The sequence below is a fragment of the Sinohyriopsis cumingii genome, unplaced genomic scaffold (genome assembly GCF_028554795.1).
Source record: "Sinohyriopsis cumingii isolate HCF-2022 unplaced genomic scaffold, ASM2855479v2 utg001628l, whole genome shotgun sequence".
Taxonomy (NCBI): domain Eukaryota; kingdom Metazoa; phylum Mollusca; class Bivalvia; order Unionida; family Unionidae; genus Sinohyriopsis; species Sinohyriopsis cumingii.
In genome coordinates this window covers 85,773-106,533 of record NW_028316029.1, presented here as the reverse complement: position 1 = coordinate 106,533, position 20,761 = coordinate 85,773, and the positions used below count along the sequence as shown (strand labels likewise).

The 20,761-nt window shown below is 34.1% G+C and overlaps 1 protein-coding gene across 2 annotated transcripts in view; it reads right to left on the bottom strand.

The window, feature by feature from the left end:
• The window catches only part of LOC149771853 (tRNA (34-2'-O)-methyltransferase regulator WDR6-like), a 125,513-nt gene that overhangs the window by 85,128 nt on the left and 19,624 nt on the right, over positions 1-20,761 (bottom strand). For both annotated transcript variants that reach the window (XM_089948130.1, XM_089948131.1), the window contains exons 9-12: positions 15,576-15,623; positions 12,820-12,918; positions 7,694-7,767; positions 1,212-1,366 (exon numbers count right to left, since the gene is read on the bottom strand). In XM_089948130.1, coding sequence (XP_089804256.1) covers positions 1,212-1,366; positions 7,694-7,767; positions 12,820-12,918; positions 15,576-15,623 — 376 coding nt within the window. The remainder of the gene's footprint in view (positions 1-1,211; positions 1,367-7,693; positions 7,768-12,819; positions 12,919-15,575; positions 15,624-20,761) is intronic.

Genomic DNA, 20,761 nt, shown 5'->3' with positions numbered 1-20,761 from the left:
ATTTTTTATCAACATATCATTTTCATACCAATGTCATTACATATAAAATTTAACATGAATTTCTTTTAGATGACGTTCAATGGTAGGCCATCAAGAATATTTTCTGTTAACGTATCATTTTCATACCAATGTCATTACATATAAAATTTAACACGAATTTCTTTTAGATGACGTTCAATGGTAGGCCATCAAGAATATTTTCTGTTAACGTATCATTTTCATACCAATGTCATTACATATAAAATTTAACATGAATTTCTTTTAGATGATGTTCGATGGTAGGCCATCAAGAATATTTTTTATCAACATATCATTTTCATACCAATGTCATTACATATAAAATTTAACATGAATTTCTTTTAGATGACGTTCAATGGTAGGCCATCAAGAATATTTTCTGTTAACGTATCATTTTCATACCAATGTCATTACATATAAAATTTAACACAAATTTCTTTTAGATGACGTTCAATGGTAGGCCATCAAGAATATTTTCTGTTAATGTATCATTTTCATACCAATGTCATTACATATAAAATTTAACACGAATTTCTTTTAGATGATGTTCAATGGTAGGCCATCAAGAATATTTTCTGTTAACGTATCATTTTCATACCAATGTCATTACATATAAAATTTAACACGAATTTCTTTTAGATGATGTTCAATGGTAGGCCATCAAGAATATTTTCTGTTAACGTATCATTTTCATACCAATGTCATTACATATAAAATTTAACACGAATTTCTTTTAGATGATGTTCAATGGTAGGCCATCAAGAATATTTTCTGTTAACGTATCATTTTCATACCAATGTCATTACATATAAAATTTAACACGAATTTCTTTTAGATGATGTTCAATGGTAGGCCATCAAGAATATTTTCTGTTAACGTATCATTTTCATACCAATGTCATTACATATAAAATTTAACACAAATTTCTTTTAGATGATGTTCAATGGTAGGCCATCAAGAATATTTTCTGTTAACGTATCATTTTCATACCAATGTCATTACATATAAAATTTAACATGAATTTCTTTTAGATGATGTTCGATGGTAGGCCATCAAGAATATTTTTTATCAACATATCATTTTCATACCAATGTCATTACATATAAAATTTATATATATATGTATGTATATATATATATATATATATATATATATATATATATATATATATAGAAAAGATAGAAACAATTTACCCTCCATATAAAAGTCTCTCATGGTTCCACTGATATTCCCTATGGTGATGTGATGCCTACACTTGGAGACTGCCAGTACAGAATAAGACTGGAACTTTGAATCTGACATCAGCATGGTCCAGGACTGAGAGGGAATGTGGTAAAGAAGAAGTAATCTGAAAAGAAATACATTAATTTTTGTAAACTTTGTTTCTCCAAAACTAATCACGTAATTATATTAACATTAGGAAATTACCTCTGCTACCTCCAAATCCTGCCCTCCTTGAAAGAAAAAAATAATGTCTTCCTGTCTGTATATAATACAAAGGGAAGTGACACTTACATATCAGACAGACAAAGGGAATTAACACTTCCAGTGGCAGGGTACAGTTTTGTAAATTGGCCCCTGGCAAATTTCTTAACTTAAGGCTATGGTGTGACTTTTTCAGCTATTATTGTTTACTATTTAAAGATATGGTTATATTTGTGAACCAGGTGTTTCAGGCTTGTGTTGTTCTTGAAACTGATGTCAGGCATGCACACCTTTCATAGTTACTCTGCAGCATGTTGATAGTGAAATACCAATAGTCGGCTAGAAAGAAAAATTGGACTATTCTGCAAGCAGTGCCACTCATTTTCTGGATTAGTGTTGGTATTATAACTGATGGAGGAAAGCTGTATAGAAAACTTTGCACAAAGGTAAAGTATACAGGTTCCATTTTTGTCCCCCATTTTTCTGAATTTTTGTTACATTTAATACCACTTGTTCATATTAACTGCCTGTGGCTTGTCTCCTAATTACCTCTATATGAGATATAGACTAGTTCTTGTGCTAGATAAATAAGTTTCATTTAAGTGACATCCTGTGAGTGGGAGAGAAAAGAAAAGAAAGGACATTTTTGTGGCAGGTTTTAATAGCACTTTTAACACCATACTGGCTATACCATGTCAAGGAAATGAATGGGACACTCCCAATGACACACAAACATGGGTTAGTATCAAACCTGCGATCCACAGAGTATGTCAAAAGTACTATATTGGACATAAATGTTACATCTGTTGTTATGTGTTGTCTTGCCATTATGTGTTTACAGTGTACAGGCTGCTAGACTGTGCATTACTATGTGTAGTATATTTGTGCAGATCATCCCATGTAACATGTATATGTAAGTAGGGAGATCAGTGGAGTGAGTGAAAGAATAAAATATTCACCATAACAGCAGATACATTGCATGTTGGCGTGCATTACTAACCGAACACTATCCCACCTTTCTCTCAACACATTCTATCAGAAGTTTTCACTGACAGCAGTTGTAAAATTCTCTGCTAGAGTATGTAGTAATACTCATAGACTATATATCTATATCTACATATATACAGCGTGACCCCACTATAGCATGCTCCGTTATAACACAAATTCAGATATAACATGGATGTGGTGTGGCTCCCAAAATTTCATAAACAGGTACTTTTCTCGTACACGAAAAAAATAGTAATTCTTAAAAGTATGAGAAAAAACGTATGAAAAGTTTATTCTGGGATCGCATAGGAATTCACCGATGTCGCAAACTTGGATATTTTTTTTCCTTATTGGCAGCAAAATATACCATTTGGCGATTTTTTTTTATTGGCGACATTGTTGGCTGTTTAAACTTGTATATACAACCATTGATTTGAAGTGAAGAAATTCAGAGACCCCATGAAAGGAAGCCACAATACGGATATAAAATGCACTGGAATTTATCTATTGTTACATAAACAAATTCTTTGTTCATATTGACAAACCATCTAAATTATATCATAATCTGCTTTTCTTGACATCTAGCACGAGTACTGTATGGTGTGTAAGATTCGCTTTTTTGCTGTTGACATTTCTGGAAATGGAGGTCAACCAGACGAGGCATTATCTCATAATCTTTCTTTTGTCAGATGTTCAGCCGCTTGCTAGTAATTAATATATTTACAAAGATTGACATTTGTATGTGGATGGTAATTAAAATTCCTCTTCTTTTCACTCAGAATTAAATCCTTCAGAATACTCACATTTTCTGTAATTATCCCTGTCATCAGACCAGAACACCTGCCTATCTGTCATCCGTTGACCCTTTGTAAAAATTTTACGCATGCATGGAAGGCAGCATCACATTGCTACCACAAATGTAAAAAATAAAAAATAATTAAAAAATTAAAAACTTACTTATTGGTTATTCAGTAGGCAGGGAGGAACAGTAACTAGAATAGTTCCAACGACAGCCAATTCCTTTTTAAAAATGTACACATAAAATAGTTTGCTGTAATTTCAAAGGAAACAGATTACCTTTGAAGCACCGACTGTTATGAAAACGTACTCAGCAAATGGAAATAAAATCTGTCTCAATCATGCAATGCAATTATTTGATGTTACCGCCACAATAAGAAATGGGCATTTGTTTGGTTCTCCAAAGCTGGCCTTTAGTGGTAACTTCAATAAAGCATGCACCCTTCATCAAAGAAAGCCGACCACAATCTTCAACAAAAACAAAGAACTTTTCTTCAAAGAAAGTCAGTACCAAACTTAAATGAAAGTAATGGAATCTGATGGATTTTTGCATTTTACAACGTGACTGGAACACATTAACTGTGCCATGAAAGTTTCCTTTTTGCAGGGAAAAAGTTTATGCTTATGAAGGCTACCAACAGCAGCTTAAAATGCGAACTAACTTTTACCAAATTGGGACGTACTGAAAAGTAAATTTTTTCAGCTAACTGACCTGGCTGCTTTTAACACGGTTCGGTCTATAACACAGTTGGGTTCTATGGTTCCAAACTGCCGTATTATAGTGGGGTCACACTGTATTTCTTTTTACAAGAATTATAAGTTGGATACTACACAGAAGTCTTAGTTCTGGTAAGGATTGTAGATAATTCATAACAATGGATGATATTTGCATTGTGTATAAATCATGTTAAGTTTGTATTACATTTCTCAAATGTAATATTTGTTTGTATTTGTACTTGAATGTTTGCTCTATATGTCATAGTTTAATTGCTACCTAACCCATGTCAGGAAATAAATCTATATTGACAAGGGAATGAATTGTTGTTATTCAAACATCTGGTCTACAATTATGAGTCCAATGTACTATCCACTGAGCTGCCTTGGTTCCAAAATATAGGTAAATAAGAGAGAGAACAGACAAAAAAAAAAACAATACCAGACACATCACTATAATTGTAATTTCTGAATAATTTTTAAATGAGTAAATGCCATGTGGTGGCAATGAGATTTCAATTACTGTACAGTCTAACACCTTCTGAGCAAATGCCATAAGTGTCAGCATTGTGATTTCAATTACTGTATAGTATAACACCTTATAAGTAAATGCCATATGTGTCAGCATTGAGATTACAACTACTGTAGAGTCCAACACCTCATAAGTAAACACACGTTTACTATAATTAAATTTAAGCTGGTGAAATATTACTGGCTTAAAATAAAGTAATAAAAAGTTTCAATTTAAAAAAATGCCTGTAAAATCTTAACACGAGTCTCATTTGTAAAACATGTATGCATCCACTACGATTTAAATGGTCCAAGCAAAATGAGATATTTTTCTTTTTAAATTTTATAATTGCCTAAAAACATATCCAGTGAAAATTATGATATGGGTATATTATTAAAAATAACACTGTATTCATGTAACAGATGGATGGATGAATGGATGGATGGATGGATGCATGTATGGATGGATGGATGGATGAATGTATGGATGGATGGATGGATGGATGGATGCATGTATGTATGGATGGATGGATGGATGGATGGATGGATGCATGTATGGATGGATGGATGGATGGATAAACTTACTGCGAAGAATGTTAATATCAAAAGCAAAGTAACAAAATTTCAATCCACCTCTTTTCCAAACTGGAGAGCTAATCCCTTTTTTCATCATACTCTTGACTGCATATTCAATTTTGTAAATGCCCCAATTAATGTCCCATTCTTACAATGAAAATTTATATCAACATATATAATGCTCCAATTAATGTACAAAGTCCCTTTCACAATAAAAATTTACAACAGGCAGAATGACCCAATTAATGTAAAAAAGTCCCTATAACAATGAGAATTTACATCAACAGAAATAATGCCCAAATTAAAGTAAAAAGTCCCTTTCACAATGAGAATTTACATCATCAGGTATAATGCTTTAATTAATGTAAAAAGTCCCTTTTAAAAATGAGAATTTACATCAACAGATATAATGTCTCAATTAATTTAAAAAGTCCCTTTTAACAATAAGAATTTACATCATCACATATAATGCCCTAATTAATGTAAAAAGTCCCTTTTAACAATTAGAATTTACATCAGCAGATATAATGCCCCAATTAAAGCAAAAAGTCCTTTTTAACAATGAGAATTTACATCAACCGATATAATGCCCCCAAAAATGTAAAAAGTCGCTTTTAACAATGAGAATTTACATCAACAGATATAATGCCCCCAAAAATGTAAAAAGTCTCTTTTAACAATGAGAATTTACATCATAACATATAATGCCCTAATTAATGTAAAAAGTCCCTTTAACAATAAGAATTTACATCAACAGAAATAATGCCCCAATTAAAGTAAAAAGTCCCTTTTAACAATGAGAATTTACATCAACAGATATAATGCCCCCAAAAATGTAAAATGTCTCTTTTAACAATGAGAATTTACATCAGCAGATATAATGCCCCAATTAAAGCAAAAGGTCCCTTTTAACAATGAGAATTTACATCAACAGACATAATGCCCCCAAAAATGTAAAAAGTCTCTTTTAACAATGAGAATTTACATCAACAGATATAATGCCCCAAAAAATGTAAAAAGTCTCTTTTAACAATGAGAATTTACATCATCACATATAATACCCTAATTAATGTAAAAAATCCCTTTAACAATAAGAATTTACATCAACAGAAATAATGCCCCAATTAAAGCAAAAAGTCCCTTTTAACAATGAGAATTTACATCAACAGATATAATGCCCCAAAAATGTAAAAAGTCTCATTTAACAATGAGAATTTACATCAACAGGTATAATGCCCAAAATAATGTAAAAAGTCCCTTTAACAATAAGAATTTACATCAACAGGAATTATGCCCCAATTAATGTAAAAAGTCCCTTTAACAATGTGAATTTACATCAGCAGATATAATGCCCTAATGAAAGTAAAAAGTCCCTTTTACAATAAAGAATTTACAGCAACAGATATAACACCACAATTAATGTAAAAAGTCCCTTTCCTTTTACAATAAGAATTTACATCAACAGATATTATGCCCCAATTAATGTAACAAGTCCCTTTTATGATAAGAATTTACATCAAAGGTATAATGCCCCAATTAATGTAAAAAGTCCCTTTCAACAATGAGAATTTACATCAACAGATATAATGCCTTAATGAATGTTAAAAGTCCCTTTTAACAATGAGAATTTACATCAACAGGCATAATTGCCCCAATTAATGTAAAAAGTCCCTTTTATAAAAAGAATTTACATAAACAGTTTTAATGTCCCAATTAATATAAAATGCTCCGTTTATCAATGAGAATTTACAACCAACAGATATAATGTCCCAATTAATGTAAAATGTCCCTTTTACAACGAGAATTTACATCAACAGATATAATGCCCCAATTAATGTAAAATGTCTCCTTTAACAACGAGAATTTACATCAACAGATATAATGCCCCAATTAATGCATAAAAGTCCCTTTGAACAATGAGAATTTACACCAAAAGAAATGTCCCAATTAATGTAAAACGTCCCTTTTAACAATGAGAATTTACATCAACAGATATAATGTCCCAATTAATGTAAAAAGTTTCTTTTACATCGAGAATTTACATCAACAGATATAATGTAATCCATTAATGATAAAAGTCCCTTTCAACTATGAGAAATTACATCAACAGATATAATGCAACCCATTAATGATAAAAGTCCCTTTTAACAATGAGAATTTACATCAACAGATATAATGCCCCAATTAATGTAAAATGTCTTCTTTAACAAAGAGAATTTACATCAAAAGATATAATGTCCTAATTAATGCTTTAAAAAAGTCTCTTTTAACAATGAGAATTTACATCGACAGATATAATGCCCCAATTAATGCAAAAAAGTCCTTTTTAACAATGAGAATTTACATCAACAGATATAATGCCCCAATTAATGCAAAAAAGTCCCTTTTAACAATGAGAATTTACACCAAAAGATATAATGTCCCAATTAATGTAAAAAGTCCCTTTTATATCAAGAATTTACATCAACAGATATAATGTAATCCATTAATGATAAAAGTCCCTTTTACAATGAGAATTTACATCAACACATATAATGTCCCAATAATGTAAAAATTCCCTTTTAACAAAGACAATTTACATCAACAGGTATAATGTCCCAATTAATGTAAAAAGTCCCTTTTAACAGTGAGAATTTACATCAACAAATCTAAGACTAGATCTCACCCTTCAAATGTCATGACTAGGAGATTGTTAAAATCAAGCAGCTTCACAATGCGGGGATGGTCACTGTTGGAAATCTGAAAAATTACAAATCCCTCAATGTTCATTATCAGATGCTGCTGTGTCAAGTTCTAACAAAAGTCATAGCTATGAAAAAATTAATCTCTAATCCATACACATTCATATCAACAACTACTCAACTTGAATTCTAAACTGTACATATTCATACCAATGACTACTCAACTTGAATCTCTAAACTGTACACATTCATACCAATGACTACTCAACCTGAATCTCTGAACTGTACATATTCATACCAACAACTACTCAACTTGAATCAAAATTGTACACATTTATACCAACGACTGCTCAACTTGAACCTCTAAACTGTACATATTCATACCAATGACTAAACCTGAACCTCTCAACTGTACACAATAATACCAATTACTACTCAACTTGAATCTCTAAAATGTACCCATTCATACCAATGACTACTCAACTTGAATCTCTAAACTGTACACATTCATACCAATGACTAAACCTGAACCTCTCAACTGTACACAATAATACCAATTACTACTCAACTTGAATCTCTAAAATGTACACATTCATACCAATGACTACTCAACTTGAATCTCTAAACTGTACACATTCATACCAATGACTACTCAACCTGAATCTCTGAACTGTACATATTCATACCAATGACTAAACCTGAACCTCTCAACTGTACACAATAATACCAATTACTACTCAACTTGAATCTCTAAAATGTATACATTCATACCAATGACTACTCAACCTGAATTTCTGAACTGTACACATTCATACCAATGACTAAACTTGAACCTCTAAACTGTATACATTCATATCGATGACTACTCAACTTGAACCTCTTAACTGTACACATTAATACCAATGACTACTTAACCTGAACCTCTAACCTGTAAACATTCATACCAATGACTACTCAACTTGAATCTCTAAACTGTACACATTATACCAATGACTACTCAATTTGAATCTCTAAACTGTACACATTCATACCAATGACTACTCAACTTGAACCTCTAAACTGTACATATTCATACCAATGACTACTCAACTTGAATCTCTAAACTACACCTTTATACCAATGACTACTCAACTTGAATCTCTAAACTGTACACATTCATACCAATGACTACTCAACTTTAATCTCCAAACTGTACACATTCATACCAATGACTACTCATCTTGAATCTCTAAACTGTACACATTCATACCAATGACTACTCAACTTGCTAGTCTTACTAGTAAGATATATCCAGTGCATTCGGTTAGTGCACAAAGCATGTTTCCTGACCTAATGTTTTGGTACCAGTCTGGTTGCAATGATTCCATCCTGATGATCCATGTATTAAAAACATTACTGCAAAATCAATCAACACAAACCAATTCTGAAAATTTTCTTTTATTCACCTTGTTTTCTAATGTCAAACTGTTTTATGGCATGCATAATCAACAATTTCTTTCATAAGAAAAAACTGTTGAACTAATTCACTATCACTCATTTAGACTTTTATTTTTGATTTCCATCAGTAGATGGTAATGTTCCCATTAACAGTATGACTAAGGTAACATCAGCTATGATCACAAATCCAATTTTTTACCCATATATACAGAGAGCATAGCACATGTGACAATCCTGTTTGAATGATCCAATGTTTTACCCATACATAGTGTATAGCACATGTGACAATCCTGCTTGAATGATCCAATGTTTTACCCATACAGAGTGTATAATAATAATAATAATAATAATAATAATAACAATGAAGATTGCCAGCATTGCTATGTTTTTATCATTTGAATTACACAATACTGTATTACAGTTTTCTAAATAGGGTTGTATGTAACTGTTATAAAATAGTTTTATGTGCCTTTCTGGGAGAAAATGTCTTATTCTACTGGGAAACCATAAACTTGAATTGACTTTTTTACTGATATGTTTGACATGTTCAGTCCATGGTAGGTCATTATCTACAAAAACACAAAGTAGTCTATTATGACAGGCCATCTGCAAATTTTTATCCTTCCATGTCAGACATAATTCATCACTATCGAGATTTGTCCTTTTTTGCTGTATTGAGATAAGTAATATTTTAGTTTTACTAGTGTTTACCACCATGCCATTGCATGTGCACCAGTTTTCGTTTGTTTAGGGCATTCTGTAAAGAAATTTCAAGTTCATGCTTTGTGTTTTGGATGTTTGACAATGTTGTGTCATCTGCATAGAGATCCGTTGATGATATTGAGTCTCTTAGTAAAAGTGGTAAGTCATTAAGAAATAAAATAAATAGTAATGGACCTAGAATTGAGCTTTGTGGTAATCCAGATCTAACTGTTCCAGGTTTATGTAAACATGTTGTGTTCTCTCGCCTAAGTATGAAGTAAACCATCCAATTGTTCTTACGTCAAAAGCTTTCCTGAAATCTACAAATACAGATCGTATTATTCTACCTTGGTCAAGTGCTTGAAGCCATTTATCAGTTAGGGAGATCAATGCAGTCTCACATGAATGTTTTTGTTTAAAACCTGATTGATTAGGGTGTAACAGCAAGTGTTTGGTTAAATATGACATGAATGAGTCATGGACATGTTTTTCAACCAATTTTGAGATTGGTCGGTAGTTATCAGCATCATCCTTAGAACCAGATCTGTGAATAGGAGTTACTTTTGCAGTTTTCCATATTTTGGGGACAGATTTGGTTGCAATACTTAAATTAAGTATGAATGTTATGCTATCTACAGTAGCAGAGGCAGAAGATTTAATGAGTCGTGGACCAATCTGATCAAGTCCTGTAACTTTCTTGGTATCATGTTCAGTTAGACATGTTTTAACAAAGTTTTTTGATACTGGTGGGATAGAGAAACATACCTCGTTAGAGATTTTGCTGCTGCACAACTTTTTCAGTTCATTAAAGTTGTTTTCTATCACTGGTATTTTTAACTTTCTGGTAATGTTGGTGAAAAAAAACATTGAAAACATCTGCAATGTCAGTGTCATCAGTGACTATGGTGTCATTTACCAGAAGTGACTGAATTTTATTTGTCTGATCTTTTTGTGTTCCTCCAGTGAGTTCGTTGAAGACTTTCCAGATGTAATTTGTGTTGCTCTTTTTGTTTTCAATCAATGATTGATAATAAGATTTTATTTCTACATACTTTATATTGTGCATGGTTTCCAATAGCCTTGAATTGGTACAGCACATGTGACAATCCTATTTGAATGATCCAATGTTTTACCCATACATAGTGTATAGCACATGTGACAATCCTGCTTGAATGATCCAATGTGTTACTGATATATACAGAGTATATAGCACATGTGACAATCCTGCTTGAATGATCCTATGTGTTACTGATATATACAGAGTATATAGCACATGTGACAATCCTATTTGAATGATCCAAGGTTTTACTGATATATACAGAGTATATAGCACATGTGACAATCCTGCTTGAATGATCCAAGGTTTCACTGATATATACTGAGTATACAGCACATGTGACAATCCTGCTTGAATGATCCAATGTGTTACTGACATATACAGAGTATATAGCACATGTGACAATCATGTTTGAATGATCCAAGGCTTTACTGATATATACAGAGTACATGTGACAATCCTGTTTAAATGATCCAATGTTTTACCCATATATGCAGACTCCACAGCACATGTGACAATCCTGTTTGAATGATCCAATGTTTTACCCATATATATACAAAGTGAATGGCACATGTGACAATCCTGTTTGAAAATATGCTGCCCATCGGAGTACTTGCCTGACATTTTGTCAGCCTTAACAACCCAGTCAACACAGCATCCTTCCATTCATTTATAAACCGCTCCGGTGGCCTAGTGGTTAGAGCATCTGCCTCGGATGCAGGAGGTCGTGGGTTCGATCCCCGGCCAAGTCATACCAAAGACTTACAAAAATGATACTAACAGCTGCCTTGCTTGGTGCTCAGCATTAAGATGTGTTAGTATTAGGACTGGTTGGCCTAGTGTCAGGATAATGTGACTGGGTGGGACATCATGCTACATGTCTGTGGCATGATGCCCCAGTGCTAGACATCACTATAAACTGCCACACTGTAGACATCATAGCGATATGACTGAAAAACTGTTAAAGCTACGTTAAAAATCCAATCAAACACACACAAACACATTCATTTATATCAGGATGTGGTTACAATCCCAATTACACAGTCAACATAGCACCATTCCATTCATTTATATGATGACGTGGCTATAATCCCAATGACCCAGTCAACATAGCATCCTTCCATTCATTTATATATGGTGGCAGAGTGATCTAAAGCGCTCTCCGTTACGGATCACTGACATCTCACCTCTGTCCGTGTGGGTTCAAGTCTCGGATTCGGCCAATGTAGGTATGTGAGAAAGCTTGCCAGTAGCTTCTTGTGGGTCGTTGGTTCTTTCCCAGGTTTTCCCGGGTTCTTCCTCCATCATTAATACTGGCCGCCATGTATAGCCTATTGTGTGCTGAAAAATGGCGTTAAACCCTACAACAACAACAATAACAACCATTCATTTCTATCATGATGTGCTTACAATACCAATGACCCAGTCAACATAGCACCATTCCATTCATTTATATCATGATCGAGTTACAATCCAAATGACCCAGGGGGAAAAATAAATACCATAAAGTGTACTTATTCACAGTACAGATTCTTAGGGATGTTCCATTTATACATGGAAGGTACTAATAAAATAATATATGCCACAATACTCTGGTTTATACTTGGAATTCATATGAAAATTATGTAAAATTTGTAACTGCATCTACAGGTAAATATTCCTCATTAAAAGAACCTTCACTGGGTCTCAAGCCTATTTTACTAGAATATCCCTTAATTTTTTCTCAACTTTTCATCCTTTTTAATAGGCAAAACATCAAACCCATTTGATAGTACATTGGGACTCATCCAAAGTTCCTATTTATTTGTTCTGACCCATACTGAGTGTGTTTTAATAATATACAGCAATTCCTGTTTCAATTTACAATTACTAAATTGATTTTATGAACTTCATAGTAAAACACATGATACCAACCTGTGGACAAATTGATCTTGATGAATTCATACACTGGCCTTCACTCTGTTCCTTCTTCAGCTTCCACAGCCTTATGCTGGAATCACCACCTCCAGTAACCTAACATTACACAAAATATATATAGAATCTCTTCTATGCGTTGTCTTCTTACCTAATAATGGTAAAGAAATCAAAGCTTTCATTCAGCTTTGAAATTAAAATTGTGTGTAAAGACATCAACAATGTAAATATAAACAATGACCTAAATTTATTTGGAAGTCGTAAGCTGCATCCAGCATGCTTACTTGTCATGCAATAAAATATCATTTGGTGTCATGTATATTTAGTTTTGTGATTTAATGCTCATAAAGAGTGCCATCTGATGAACAGAAAGTAGCATATGCACACTGCACCTCTCCCTTGATTACTCAAGCAAAATGAGGGTTAAATAAAACATAGACTGTACTGTAAGTGAGGGTGTGAGTTACTGGGGGACCTTCAAAACGATAAGGGAGGATGCCATCTACACTGGACATTCAGAACAGCGAGGGACAGGAGTGGGGTAAAGTAGCTGTTAAAGGGCTGAATATACTTGTTTTATAATTGCGGGGGGAATAATTGTCAACAAAGAGCTTTTCTAATGGAGGTGTTTGCTTTTCTGTATAATTTACCTTTATTTTCAAGATACTCGATATCTGAAAGATCGTTAACATTATTCCAACTAATTTCAATGACCATCATATGTAAAAACATTCTGTATTACATCACTGCTTTTTGTTGTTGTTGTTGTAGGGTTTAACGCCATTTTTTAGCACACGATAGGCTATACATGGTGGCCAGTATTAATGGTGGAGGAAGAACCCGGGAAAGAACCAACAACCCACGAGAAGCTACTGGCAAGCTTTCTCACATACCCACATTAGCCAAATCCAAGACTCGAACCCATGCAGACAGAGGTGAGATGGCAGTGATCTGTAACGGAGAGCACTTTAGACCACTCGGCCACTCTGGGCCCCACAATGCTTTTTGTTGCTGATTCATAGTCAAACAAGATTCATTTTTACAAAACCCAGGTATATTTATTTTGTGAAACAACCATCAAAATCGAGATTTTTATTTATTTTTCTATTATTAATAGTAAAACTTCTCATCCTTAAGTAAAGCTCTGAGTGTCAATTCAGTAATTTTAAGTTAACTACAAACTATGAAATTTGCTTCTTCACAATGAACCAGTGTTCCACTGATAACTAAAATGTGTTGACCTGACACACAACAGAGACTGCTAGCTCTTACGCAGGTAGGATTTGCATTCCTTTTGACTTTTTCTTTTATTCCACTCACTTTATCTGAATTCATTCGATACATTAGAAGTAACTGATGTGATAATACAATGCAGGTTTGTTTTTAATTCAGTGCCAGATTCGGCTCATGTGGTTATGTGAGAAAGCTTGCCAGTAGCTTCTCATGGGTTGGTGGTTCTTTCCGAGGGTTTTCCGGGTTCTTCCTCCACCATTAATACTGACCGCCATGTACAGCCTATCTTGTGCGAAAAATGGCGTTAAACCCTACAACAACAACAACAACATAATTCAGTGCAACAACCAAATATATGCTGCTGCATGTCAATACACAGTTGACACTTGATAAGGTTCTCAAAGAAAAACTCCCTGATGTAGCTGTGATGTCAGATATCAACACACAGTTGACACTTGATAAGGTTCTCAAAGAAACACTCCCAGACACAGCTTTGATGTCAGATATCAACACATAGTTGACACTTGATAAGGTTCTCAAAGAAACACTTCCAGACATAGCTTTGATGTCAGATATCAACACATAGTTGACACTTGATAAGGTTCTCAAAGAAACACTCCCAGACATAGCTTTGATGTCAGATATCAACACACAGTTGACACTTGATAAGGATCTCAAAGAAACACTCCCAGACGTAGCTTTGATGTCAGATATCAACACACAGTTGACACTTGATAAGGATTTCAAAGAAACACTCCCAGACATAGTTTTGATGTCAGATATCAACACACAGTTGACACTTGACAAGGTTCTCAAAAAAACACTCCCAGACATAGCTGTGATGGCAGATTGACATTTTTCTTGTTTGAATACAAGCAGGCACATTGCATTTATGATGATTACACTTAAACTGAACTAAAAGGTAAAACTAAAACATGACATTCAACAGATAAAACGTATTTAATTGGTATTTATTTACAAAAGTGCTGCCTCCAGTAAACCTTAATAACATTTTCACTGATCAAAATTTCATTGAATGTTGTTATTTATGGTGAACTAAGAATGTTGTTTGGAAAGAAAATCAAACAAAATCTATGACATTAAAAGCTGAGAATTTCATGATGTTGATTCAAATTTCCGAGTACTATAAACCATTTTTAATGAGAATAATTAGTGATATATCAATGTTTCAGATACCAGTTTTAATTGCGATTTTCTTCACATTCAACAAACGGGGATCAGTTATTTTAGTATTTTCAATTAAAAGGATGGATGTACACCTAAACTGCATTTGTGAATTATCAGGGTACTAGTTATTGAGGTAGTAGTGTATGAAGTACTAATGTCCATCTAAAAATAATCTGAGGAAAGAAAACAAAAAATAGTTCAAAGGAAATATATGTTCTTGGTTTAAGCTAGAAATCATTACTTACAAATATCAAAGTTTCTTCAATTATTCAATACTATATAAATTAATTCAAAAGTATTTTATAAGGAATGGATTAATAAAAATATTTGTTTACCACAAATAGTTCATTTCTTTCTGCAGCCAAACTCCAAATGCTTCTTCCCTGAAGAACAAAATTGGTAAAAGTCTAAGAATTGGTCACGGTAATTACACGGCTTGGCACCCCTTATTGGGTTATAATGGTTGCTTCTGGATCTAACATAAAATCATATAGTTACAAAATATTTTTTGAATAATTTTATACCAGATATCTATTCCTTTAAGAAGAATGAAACAAATTTGTTAACTGATTAACCCCGGCTGCCACAGAATATAACTCACAGTACTTTACCTCCCTCATCTCCCGAGTGCCACGATAACGTGGCTCAGTTGACCTAGCTTGTATACTGGGTGCATGGCAAGTTAAATCAGTGCAAACCATTGGTGGATTTCAAGGCATTTCCTAATAATGCAGGCAGTTTAACCCATAAATTTTTAGCTTACAGAGAATGAACACAAAACTTTACTTCAATAACAACAGAAAATAGTGGAAATACTTAGTTTTGAAAATGATGCAAAATGACGAGAATCAGCCACTGACAGTAGACTTTTACTTGACAGACTCTGACAGAGTATTCACATGAGGTTAGGTTTGCAAGATTAATGACAAGTGGAATTTCTGTTTACATAAAATAGAATTAATTGCATGTGTTGATAGTGTTAAATATTCAGCGTGAATTCATAATGGATTTTATGGATTATTCATGGCAAGAGAAGCAAACTGGCAAGTACATCATTTGTTTTCACCTTTATGCATGAACTGTATTTCTATATGAAGCAAGAGATATATACACCATTGTGCACATAATTTTATTAAGAACTACTATGCCAAATATCAGCTTAATTAAAGGAACATAAATGAAAAACAACAAAGCTACTGCAAGTAGCCCCCTCTGTAAAAAATCTGCCAGCCAAGTGCTGTCAGCAGGTCTCTGGGATACAGGCACTGGTAAGGCTAACACTGCTCTAGGTGATCTCTCTGCAAGTATGCTCTAGGGGAATGCCTCGCTGTTTGGTTCAGGGATACAGGCACCACAGGGCTCGAAGTTAGTGGTAGTCCGCTAGCCCGAGGCTAGTAGGTTCCCTGTCGGACTAGTAACTTTCATAATGTTAATAGTCCGATGGGCTAGTAAGTTTCGTTTATCAACAGTCAGCGTTTGTTTATGCTATTCCCTAATAAAGACTTTTCTTCAGCATATGTTCTATAGAATCAGACCAGTGACCATTGTAAACACAGTCATAAAATATTAGCATGAGAAGACGAAGTCAATTTCTGCCTCGGAAACGTACGTCAGAAGCCACCCGATTTTATGTATTTCGCTTAACAGTGCCAATTATGGTCCCGTCATTAACAATGGAACTTTGGTAATTGATCCTAATTAACTGATAATGAATTCAATGAAAAATGACAGGGCATCATACTTTATTCACTCGACCACAGTGATAAACTACAAAGCAATACATCACACAAAAAAACACGGCAAAAACTATTCAAAGAAATTAGTCTGCATGTTTGTTTGTGCAAGTTTATTTATGGCTCACTTGAAACAAACATTATCTTCTGATGCTAATATTTTATAACAGTGTTCACAATAGTCACTGCTTTGATCCTGCAGAACATATGCTGAAGTCAAGTCTTTATTAGGCAGATGCCATTTAATTTTAGGGGACATTGGGGCAAAGGCATGTGTTTTGAAACGTGTTTCTTGATCTGACTTTCCAATATAAAGGACACTGTGCCATTCCTTTTCTTACTTTAACAAATTTGCATCAGCTATACTGTAACATCTCTTATTTCAACACGAGGCACAATTTCCTCCTTATAAAACAGGCAAAATGTGGTGTTTTATAGAAGGTGTTCAGCCAGCGGAAGAAAACAAAAGTTGAGTGAAAATGACAAAAAAGACAGGAATAATTCTTATGATTGGGAAAAGCATAAACGAACGTTTCAGAAGACATGGAAAAAAGACAGGGAATGGCTGAATTATGATAAGGAAAAGAACTTTATGCGGTGTAACTGGTGTATGGAATTCACAAAAACAAACACAAAGAAAACATCCAGTTTTGTTGCCGGTTCTTAGAACTTTAAAATTGAATCAGTAAACGTATATGAAAGCTGTGGGCAACACAAATAGAGTTCAGAGAGAATAGAAGCTATACAGATACTACCAGAAGAATTGTCTGCTGTTAAGATCTTGGAAAGTTTAAATCAGAATGTGTTTGACTGGTGTGTTAATTTTGTTTAAAATGCACATGCTATCATAAAGAACAGAAGACCCTTCACTGAATTTGTATGGATGTGTCAGCTGGATGAGATGAAAGGAGTTGATGTTTGAGAGACTTACAGGAATGATAAACAGGTTGTTACATTTACTCTCTACATGGCTGAAAGAGAAAGGCAGAAATTTGTTGATGGTGTGAATGAAGCAATGTTTCTTGCAGTAGTGTGCGACAGTTGCATTGACAGTAAAATTCAGGAGGAGGAAATTGTATATCTAAGAATTCGCAAAGGAGGAGAGATTAAATCATCATTCCTGGCAATTGATAATGTAGAAAAGACAAAAGGGATCCTGAAGGTGATTACCACTGCACTGCAATATTTTAGGAGGACGGGTAAGGAGACCAGAACGAACCCCATATGGACCCCGAGTGCAGGCAGATGATGAGAAAGGACACCTGGATCCCTTTCTGGAACTGGATCCAGATTATCTTGAGAAACAAGAAATGTGAATTGAGTGACTGATGATTTGAAGCAGGATTTATACTTCTGTACTTCTACATTCAATATGATAATGCTACTTATGAAATAAAATTGTTGTTAATCTCAATACAAGTGCGTGACATTGTTTTGTGGACAGGACTAGTAAAGATTTGGTATGACTAGTAAATTTCTCAGTATACTAGTCCTAGCTACAAAGAAATTTGTGTTAAATTCGAGCCCTGCACTGGTAAGGCTAACACTGCTCTAGGTGATATCTCTGAGAGTATGCTGTAAGGAAATACCTCTCTGTTTGGCTCAGGGATATAGGCATAGGTAAGACTAACACTGCTCTAGGTGATATCTCTAAGACTATGCTGTAGGGGAATGCCTCGCTGTTTGGGATTAATGAATTAACATAGGCTGATGTAGACTGGAGTTTTGACAAATATTAATAACTTTTTCCTGCTCAAAAACTTTAGGCAAATCGAGTTTTTTATTCCCACACTGTTACTGCATGGAATATCAATGACCTCAATTAAACACAGTAACAGCTCTAACTTCATAGCAAGACTGCAATAAACAAAATATATTGTCCAATAATCAATTAATTTAAACTCTGAAAATATGCTGTAAATCAATGGGACAGATAGACATTCTGGCTGACTAGATACTGTAAATCAGTGGGACAGATAGACACTGTGACTGACTAGATACTGTAAATCAATGTGGACAGATAGACATTCTGGCTAATTAATATCTATCTGTCCACACCGAGTTACAGTATTTAGTCAGCCAGAATGTCTATCTGTCCACATTGATTTACAGTATCTAGTCAGCCAGAATGTCTATCTATCTGTCCACACTGAGTTACAGTATTTAGTCAGCCAGAATGTCTATCTGTCCACATTGATTTACAGTGTCTAGTCAGCCAGAATGTCTATCTGTCCACACTGAGTTACAGTATCTAGTCAGCCAGAATGTCTATCTGTCCACATTGATTTACAGTATCTAGTCAGCCAGAATGTCTATCTATCTGTCCACACTGAGTTACAGTATTTAGTCAGCCAGAATGTCTATCTGTCCACACTGATTTACAGTGTCTAGTCAGCCAGAATGTCTATCTGTCAACACTGAGTTACAGTATCTAGTCAGCCAGAATGTCTATCTATCTGTCCACACTGAGTTACAGTATTTAGTCAGCCAGAATGTCTATCTGTCCACATTGATTTACAGTGTCTAGTCAGCCAGAATGTCTATCTGTCCACACTGAGTTACAGTATCTAGTCAGCCAGAATGTCTATCTGTCCACATTGATTTACAGTATCTAGTCAGCCAGAATGTCTATCTGTCCACACTGAGTTACAGTGTCTAGTCAGCCAGAATGTCTATCTATCTGTCCACACTGAGTTACAGTATCTAGTCAGCCAGAATGTCTATCTGTCAATGTGGACAGATAGACATTCTGGCTGACTCAATATTCTAAATCCTGACTCAATATTCTAAATCAATGTGGATAGAAATATTATGTCTGACTAATAACTGTAAATCAGTGGGATTTTGGAATGTTATTGATATGGGAAATGTATTCTAGATTGCAGTGTAATTTTGCTGAGTGAATCAATTTTAATTGCAGAAATAACTAAGAAAATACATTCTTAGAAAATTCAAGATGCAGAAAGGTAAATATATTTATTGCCATTGTTATTACAGATACATGTCTTTATGCCCTGTCATTGGATGCTCTTTGTTGGAGGGATCCAAGCTACATGGCCTGTATGACTTGTACTATAAATCCAAACATTTTCTCAAAAAGAAGTAAAACAAGGAAAATGTAAAGCAGATGGGTTGTGAGAACTCATTTCACCCATTATGGCAACTGTGGTGTGAGAGCACAATTTGCACAACAGAAAATAGGTTTCTGCATCATCTTGGTTAAGCGGTTCTGTGGCTCTTGCTTTTCTACTAAAACCCAACTTATTCAGTTGCATATTTTTCTAATTTAGTACTAAGACTGACTGGTAAAATGGGATGTCTCTGAGACTGATGGGATAGCCCTTGGCCTTAATATGTCTTTCTATAATGTTTTTTTATAGACTCAAGAGCACTTGACTCATAGTCTGAACCATTTGATTTGTAAATCATTATGAACATTTCTGCAAAATAACTTTTAAATGATCAGAATGGTACTTTCAATACTGTATGTCTCATATTTGTCATAAAGTCATCATAGGATACCATGTTCAGTGATTTGCTTTAAAGCTTCTTTTGTGACTAAATGAACTCATCCACATAGTCCATTTTATCATCACTACTTTCAAATAGTTCATATAGATTCCACAGACAAATCTAATTAATCAAAACTCCAGCATCTGCTATATGACATACATTGTTTACAATAAAAAGTAGTTCCTACCAAGGTACATTGTTTGTTAACAATAAAAAGTAGTTCCTGCCAAGGTACATTGTTTGTTTACAATAAAAAGTAGTTCATAACAAGTTAC